At 48.2% G+C, this 8,586-nt stretch overlaps 1 protein-coding gene across 3 annotated transcripts in view; it reads left to right on the plus strand.

The window, feature by feature from the left end:
- The first annotated feature begins 1,042 nt into the window (after positions 1-1,042).
- Positions 1,043-8,586, plus strand: part of LOC122537582 (zinc finger protein basonuclin-2-like) — a 34,859-nt gene continuing 27,315 nt past the window's right edge. Inside the window, exon 1 of one of the 3 annotated variants that reach the window (XM_043670842.1) lies at positions 1,043-1,317. Coding sequence is in view for 2 of the 3 variants with exons in the window: in XM_043670844.1 (XP_043526779.1) it covers positions 2,824-2,955 (132 nt within the window). In the remaining variant the exon portion in view is untranslated. Of the gene's footprint in view, positions 1,318-2,706; positions 2,956-8,586 lie in introns of those variants that run through there. The other 2 variants (XM_043670844.1, XM_043670841.1) reach the window with 2 other exon arrangements.

Consider the following 8,586-nt stretch of genomic DNA (forward strand, 5'->3'; position numbering starts at 1 on the left):
TTCTCGAACTAAAATCTCCCCGCGAGGAAACCGGCGAAAACTAGGCTAAAATGAAAAAATTACGGGGGAAAAGTGTCTTCGGATAGATGAAACAAAGGCCGAGGTACCCCTCCGAGCGACCCTCGCGATTCTTCGATAATCGTATCGCGGCAAGTCTTGCAAGCATCGGGCGAACAGCGATCGGTGGACGAACCGAGACACTGTGGCGGCAGCAGCAGGTTGATGGATGCCGAGTCTCATGAGAAAATCCGGCTGGTGGGGGATGCAGCGCGACCGGCCGTACATTCCAGCTCGCAGTATTGGTAGCGCGAGCAGAAGCGTATCGGTGTTAGTGGAACTATCGCGTCGCGGGCGCGCGCGTTGTGCGACGCTGGCGTGTGTTGGTGTTTGACAATGGTGGGGGCAAGTCCGGTGGCGGACTAGGTGGGGGTAAGTAAGTACCATCGGCGACCCTAGGTTGCTCGAGAACGATACCCGGAGAGACAGAAGCGAGAGAGACATACGGAACGATCGGCTGAGCGGGCTAGAGGCCGCGAAAGACAGGAACAAAACGAAAGGACAGCAACCGTGAACGAGGATGGTTGAAGGGAGGTGGGGAAAGGGAGGGGGCGGTTAGGTGGCGCGGGGGTGGGAGGTGCCACCGAGCGAGTCGCGTGGTGGGGGGAGGTTTGTCCACGGTCACCAACACACGCGCGTCGAGAACGAACGAACGAACGCGGCGACGACGGCGGCGGTGGACGACTCTCTTTCTAACCTGTCTCTCTTTCACTGTGTGTTGCAGCGCTGGCGCGACTGTCGTCTGGTGGGGATGTCGTCTCCAGCCCCCGTGCCACTGGTAGGGAGGACAAAAGCGGCGTAGGGAGGGTAAAGCAGGCGACGCCGACGACCACGGTGACGACGACGACGACGACGACGACCGCCGCCGCGTCGAAAGAAGGAGGGGGCGGAGGTGGCGGAGGAAGTGGAGGTGGCGATGCAAGTGGTGGTGGTGGTGGGGGCGCGTCGGTCGGTGGGGGTAGTTACGGTGGGGATAGAAACGGCGGAAGTGGGGGTGGCAGTGGTAGTGGTGGTGGCAGTGTTGGTGGTGGAGGCGATGTCGCGGAGAAGGAGGAGAGGCCACCGGCTTCAGAGAGTGTCGAGCCGACGGCCGCGTTTGACGTCGCATCCCTCGTACTCTACGGCTCGCGCGCACTACCGATCCGCCTTAAGATCTTGCTCGATCAGTTGTTCAACCAGTTGCAGCACGCGCAAGTGACACGTTTACTAGCCGCATTCGGCTGGACGTACGAGGATTACACGCGGGGATACATACTGCAGGTGAGTCGATTCATTTCAAGAATCAAAAAAAAAAAAAAAAAAACAAGAAAGAAAGATAGAAAGAGAGAAAAAAAAAGCACCGTCGTCGAAGTAAGAGTTTTTTCTTTCGCCGCGAGATAGGAACGGACGATTCAGACTGAGACTGGACGAGACTGGGACACGCTGGACGGAGTGAGTGACTCGTTTCATTTCGATGAGAAACTTGACGATCGATGGACGGAATGACGCAGTGATGTGGATAGAGTAGAGTGATTCGACGATTTTTTCACGAGGATTATGGTGACCGGAAGCAAGCCAGTAGGACAACGCGAGGTGACAGCGACGAATCAAGCTACTTGCTGATTCGACCAATCCGATGGATACAGCGAAATATACGGCAACGTGACGTCGATAGATCAGAACAGTGGAGTGAGACGCACGCGATGACGAACGACCCGACTGACAACCGGACGAAACCGACTGGTCGACGATAGCTTTCGTCCCAAGTATTACAAAAACGTGTAACGTAGTAGAGAAAGTGACAGGTAGTGTAGAATTCCTATCTAATATGTCTCGTATATCGAGTTTCGGTCAGAGTACTCCGATAATTTCATCGACGTCCTCCAACGACCATCGTCGAAATCGATTCAAAGTCAAAAATACCTGGTGACCATCGACGTAACAAACAAATCAGTGTTTGCGAAATGCCGTTCCGATCGTGAAGTGTCGTTCCGCATTTTCTCCGCCTGATAACGATATCTTTTCGTTCGAAAGTAGTGTCTGCGAACTGAAGCGAGTCGATATTGTGTATGAAACGCAAGGAATGCAATGTCTGTGAATCGAACGAAGAAACGGGATGTTTGGAGGAACTGTGTTTGATAGTGCATCGTGGAAAAGTGCATGGTGTGCCCCGATCACATGGGAAGTCGCGATGGGAATTTCGTCGAGGCAGTGCTAGACGAAGACGAAGATAACCGACCGAATTGTGCCGAGGATGGTTTACTTCGGAGAATTTACTTCTCTCTTACGCGAGAAGATTTTTTTTAGAAGACTGTGAGTGTTCCGAAGAAGGAAGTGTCTGTGGAAACGGGAAGGAAAGTTTGATAAAATAAGGACTGAAAGTTTGACTCGAAACTGGAACTGACAGTGATGGACACAAAAGTGCCGCGACGTATGTACGATGGTCAATCGAAACTCCAAAGGTCTTCGAACCAGAGAACGCTTCTCTTCCATTTTCGAATCTCTCTCTCTCTTTCTCTCTCTCCTCGAACTTCCCAAGAATTCGATTCTCGTTCTTTATCACAGAACTGTCAGTGCGTTGAACACAGTGCGTGATCATCGATCAACTTTAAGGGATCTTCTCACTTCTCACTTCCCGAGAGTTGAAGAAACTTAATTCGGTAATCGAACGACCGAGAGAAATAATCGCAAGTGACAAGTGAGGCCTCGTTTTCTAAAGCGAACGAGAAACAACGTACAAAAGTTGGAAGAGGAACGATCGTAACGAAGGAGAGCGAAGCGTCGGGCATGGAAACGGTCGATCGGTCGTTCGATCAAGATCGAAAGTGGCGGAGGAGGGCCGAGGTCGTGGCGTGTTTCTGGGAAACGATGGCTTCGAAAATACGCGCGCCACGGCCGTGTGCATCAATCTCTCTCGCGGTGCGTCGTCGTCGTCGTCGTCTCTCTCTCTCTCTCTCTCTCTCTCTTTTTCTCTTTCTCTCTTTCTCTCTTTCTCCCTTTTCGCTTGCATCGACACGGCGGCCCACTAGCGCTAGAAAATGGCCAATATCCGTGTAAACTGAATTGCGCCGATGTCAGCGTGAAATTAAAACGTATGGAAAACCGGTTCTCGCGGCGGTGTAGCGTGCGCGCGCGCCTGCCCTCGCCTGTTCCGTGATCGTGTGCCTGCCCCGCACATCGCCCCGGAATTTCATCGACCGATGAATTCCGCGCGGACACCGCCGAGATCCTCTTCGATTCGCGTACTGAAAAAAAAAAAAAAAAAAAAACCGAGAAGAACGAGGCTCGAAACAGGCCACTTTCCGGCAATCGGTCTCTTGGCAATTTTCTAGCCAACGTCCAGGTGTAGCTTCACTAAGTGAGAAGCGTGAAATAGAAAGGCTCGTTCGAAAATTGAAAGATGAGATGCAAGAGTGATTGTCGATTCGGTTTGATCGAAGAAATTTCTGACAGAATAATCTGTTTCGAGACGTACGGTAGAGTCGAAGAATCGTCGACAATTGTATCTGATCCATTTGGTTGAATTTTGATCCTTCATCTTGGAAGTTCCTCGTTTCTCCACGTCGATTAATAGGTGTCTTTCGTAAGTTTCTCGCAAATCGTGACTGGAACGATGTTAAATGACAAGAAGCGACTGTTTCACTCGATTCGTTCCTCGGCGCCGCGTCGAGTGTCGTAGGTCGTGCGAGCACATTGCCAAAACTGGCGGAACGTGTCGAGAATACGAAGAGGGCGGTCCTCGTCCCTTCAGGAGCGCTTTTTCTGCGGCTTCGAACCAGCCCGAGGGCGTCTTGCGCTTCGAATCACGCTAACGGGTGATTACGATGCCCGACAGGCGACGATTTCCTCGGAACGTATCCACCTTCTCGTGACCGTCGTCCTCTCAATAACGCCCTACTTTCGATATCAATGCTGATTTATAGACCCATTAACTGCGTGAACAGAGTGAAATTACACGAAAGCATCGTTCGATCGAGGTTTACAACACTCAATGTAGACAAAACATTACTCGCTGTGGTGTTTTTCGAAGAAGATATGATCGTTTACCATTTTTCGGTCGTAAAGGCACACGAACGTTCTGTTGAAGTTTAAGATAACACCAGATCCAGTCCTTAGTTAATCGTCTTTCACAGATATATCTGTGACTTCTTTAGTTTTCTCAGTCTTTGGTCATCGTTTTTTTACACCTAAATATCCTATTTTTGGAATTGTTCAATTATTAAGAAATGTCTTCATTTCTAAATCTTTGTAGAATCGATGCTAGCAAAGTGAAGAAATTGGTATAAAATCAACCGAGAGGGACCATCGTTCGCGTTAAAAATATCGTAATAAATTTTTCCGAAATTCCTAGAATATAAAATCTTATTGCTTTTTCCTGAGCTTTTCGTGTTGCTTGCCTAAAAAGTCTGTCGCACGTGTTTGAAAAAGGTGTCACGACGCCTTAGAAATTCGTCGAAACGCGCTAACGACGCATCGTCTCGATGGTTAGCGACTGAACGAGAAAGTCCACGGATATTTATACAGGCTTAACACGCGAAACCGGAGTTACATTTGATACTTTCACTGTACCGAGCCGCGGCGCGATGCATCTTTGGGAGAATTCGATCGGGAACGTAGAGCAGTCGCGCACGACACCGTTCGAATTCCAATTAAAGACCCGACTATACTTTGCTACCAAGTTCGTGCAATCGTCGACGAACAGCCAACTAAATTGCAGGCGAAAGAATTGCGGATCTTTTCGAACTGGAGGAATCATTGTTAGATATTATCGGAATATACAGAAAAAGGACAGAAAAGAAAAGTGGAAACACACGATTAACAAGGGAAAAAATTTGGAAATTTTTCAACGAGTTAAGAATTTAATATCATCGAGACAGTCAGATGAAACAACAGATCAACATTGTTGCCAAGGAGTAGAAACTCTGTCAGCTTTGTTCCGTAAACCAAATTCAACTTCATCCAGTTCGATAAAGTTCAAAGCGAGATTACGACGATTGACAGATGCCTAATTTATCAACGGTTCCTTCGCGGTGGAGATAATCACGATTCTGCCAAGATATTCCAGGCAAATGTCAAGGAGAATGGAAACCTGTTTGCTTCCAGCGGGATTAACGGATCGATCCGACGCGATCCTGCTCGATTCTGCTCGAAATTCGATTCACGAAAACGGCGTCGTGAAGTCGCGCGCAAAAAGCTACGGTCCCGGTAGAATGAAATAAGCACCGGCGAGCGTATTGTCAGGGCTATCGAGTTTTTTTCAAGCTTGTTCTTTGTGATCGGACATCGAAAACGAGTCTCACCGATCGTGGACCGTTAATGGACGACGGCGGCTCGTTGCACGCGACATATCCCCAGCCAATTATCGCGATATCCCCAAAGCGGGAAGGCGCTAATTCCGCGTTTCACCAGCTCGACTTGTCGCTTGTTACGTCGACGTTATCGCCGATCGCCGACGAGCCACCGGACAGAATTGCCATTTTCGATCGGATCTCTTCCACTCTTGTCGATCTCGTCGATATTCGCGAACCAGTCGTTGAGAGCTTGCGTGCGAGGTGATCTCGTGACGGAGCAAAGTTTCGCGAGGATTTTCGGAGATGGATAACGATCTTACTTTAACTCGAAGGTCGACACTTTTTTTTCTTTTTTTTGGAGCAAATCACCTTTCGACTGACAATTTGGCTTTGGGCGGCTCCGCTCGCTTGGAAAATTAGTTTCCCTGGCGTAATGTTGGCACTCGACTGCTGTTCAATTCCATCTTTGTTACCAATTTCGCTTTCGTTAGCGAATTCACAGCGATCGTCGGTGATTTGTCGAGCAGAAATCGCCGCGGGGATATTTCCTAGGTGCTCGGTCACGGGCAAGAGATAAAAGAATCGACGTCGTGACGATTTATCGTCGCTCGATCTTTATTTTTCTAAGCGGAGGCATCGGGCGTCCAAACGTTGGAGCTTGGACAATGTTATACACAGACCGTATTATCTTCTGTAATTGAAACGCTTCTTGGCACATACATGCTCGGCCACGGGCATTTTAAAAATAGTTTCAGAAACGCGTTTCTTTCCCCGTTATTTTTGCGTTTCTCTCGCGTTAGGAGAATCAGAGGATTGAGCATTTCGCGGATAATTCGAATATACGAATATCGATGAGTTGAACTCGAGTGCTTAACGTGATCTGTTGGGAAAAACGTCGGCGTCAGATGATACGAAAAATATGAGAATTCCTGGACGAAAGTTTCGCCTAGAATGGCTGCCCGGTTTCCGTGCGTTGCGAGTTTCTACCTCCTACGCTCTTTTTATCGAAAGTGGCAGATCACTCGCGACGATCGCGATAATTATAGTATCCCGTTAAACGCTATCCATCTATCGCCAACGATAAACTCGTCGCGAACGATTCGCCGATCGCTTCGAACGGTGTGTTTCGTTTCGAGTTCGACGAAATTAATCGACGTCACGGTTACTTCGCTTCCCAGCTTGAGATTGATAAGTGGAAGATTATAATATTCGCTGCAGCCTGCGTCCACTATTAATAGAGCTCCTCCCCTCCCACGCAACGCTATTACGAATTCTCGAGGAAAACGGTCGTGAGATTCCGTGCACGGATTTGAAATAAAGGAGAGATTTTTTATCGACAATTGTACGTACGTACACGCCGGTACTTACGTCCCCGAGACCGGTTGATGAGGAATTGTCACGTCACGAAAACTCGACAACGACCGTGTATTATTATACAAATGCTTCGATTCGACTCTCGGTGCTCGTTGCAAATTATCACAAGACGAAGAAGTTGCCACGATTTCTGGGATAATCGAAAAATTTCTGAATATCGTTTGACTTTCGGACAAAGTTCCACTGGTTTTCAATGGCTAATGAAACCTTCAAGTTGATCCAAGGAAATTTCTACATTCTACAGCCGCTGATTGCGGACCATAACGAGTGACCGAAAATCGTATACAATAATTCGTCGCTTTCTTTTTCAGTTGAAAAGTCGTCGGCACGACATTGAGAAGCGACGAATTTATTATTTGCTTTTGCCTGGGTTATACTCGAATACACTTAACACTGAGAAAGTACAATTTTGACGCATAGCTGAGAAAATATTGCAATTCCGGCGCGACAGGTTAATCAGCCAAGAATTTGTTGAATTCGGAAGTATCGTACGCGGTATCAAACTTTCTGCCAATATGCCATCAGTTTCAAATCACCCAAAACCCGTCAAGAATCCCATTTCCTCCCATCTACGCTACGGCCACCATCGATCGAACGGATCCGCTCTCCCGTGGAAAATCCAGCGGTGTCCGTCCCGATCCAAAACAGATTCACAAAAATAACTTCCGTGAAACGATGCTCGTCGCGGTGAAACGGATTCGGATATCGGCGATATCTTCTCGCCGCGAGCCGGAGAGGGAGAGGTCGCGGATGTGGAAACGGTAAATCATGTGGCGGCGTATCGAGCACGAGTTTCGCGGAGCGGAAGGCAATTTCGCACGACAAGCGGCGGCGGCGGCGGCGGCGGCGGCGGCAGCGGCTGGCAATACGACCGTGGAATCCGGTAGGGTTTCGCTGGGAGCAGAAGCGTCGCAGTTTATTGCGGATGCTTCGACGGAACGCTTTGGAGAACGTGAAACCGCCTTCAGCCGATTTACGAGCGAGTTCTACGCCCGCGAGACCGCGTCGCGAATCGCTCGACCCCGAACGCGAGGACGTCCGAACGCGCACACAATTGATCCTTGACAGAGAATTGAGAAAGACTGGAAATTCTTATACTTTCCTTTATAGGGTTTATCATTTGGAGATTCGATGGATTTTTTACTTTCAAAAGTTTGAAACTTGCGTATCTCACTGGTCGCGTCGAGGAACTGACGAAAAACCTAGGCGTTTCTAACCACCGTTGCGCTGGCAACTGATTGCGGACCATAACGAGTGACCGAAACCGTATACAATAAATTCGCCGCTTTCTGCTTGAACTCGCCGGCTAGATAGAAATTACTGAGAAGCAACGAATTTATTATTTGTTTCGCCTGCTTAATTATACTTAAATATACTTAGAAACTGAGGAAATATTGCAATTATTAGGACAATTTTGCATTCTCTGCTTTGTCATTCCAGCGCAAGAGGTTATAAAATTCACAATTATTCTGGTTCATTCGCAACGACGACATCTAACTAAGAAAGTCAATCAGAGTTAGCTCCAGCGACCTGAATGTCGCTGCCGTTAATCCTCAATCGTTACGTACGTATACCAACGTATAGATGTAGGTATATATATATATATATAAATCTTCTCAACTACAATTTGCGGCTTGCAACGTCCTACTAAAACTCCTCCCGATCATCTAGAAACCGTACGGCGCAGTGCTTATCGATCTAAAAGTGAAATAAGTCGATCGGCCAGGTGGCGATCGCGCGCTCGTTCGTGCTCGATAGTATCTGTCTCGATCGGGAATCGGCCGGTTTATTAGCGTGGCAGTGTGCGCGAGCGCGTATCTCCGCCGTTGACAGCCGTAATTGTATAAGCTTTTTTTTTTTTTTTTTTTTTTTTTTTTGAATTGTG

The sequence above is a fragment of the Frieseomelitta varia genome, unplaced genomic scaffold, assembly GCF_011392965.1.
Source record: "Frieseomelitta varia isolate USP_RPSP 00005682 unplaced genomic scaffold, Fvar_1.2 scaffold_919, whole genome shotgun sequence".
Lineage (NCBI taxonomy): Eukaryota > Metazoa > Arthropoda > Insecta > Hymenoptera > Apidae > Frieseomelitta > Frieseomelitta varia.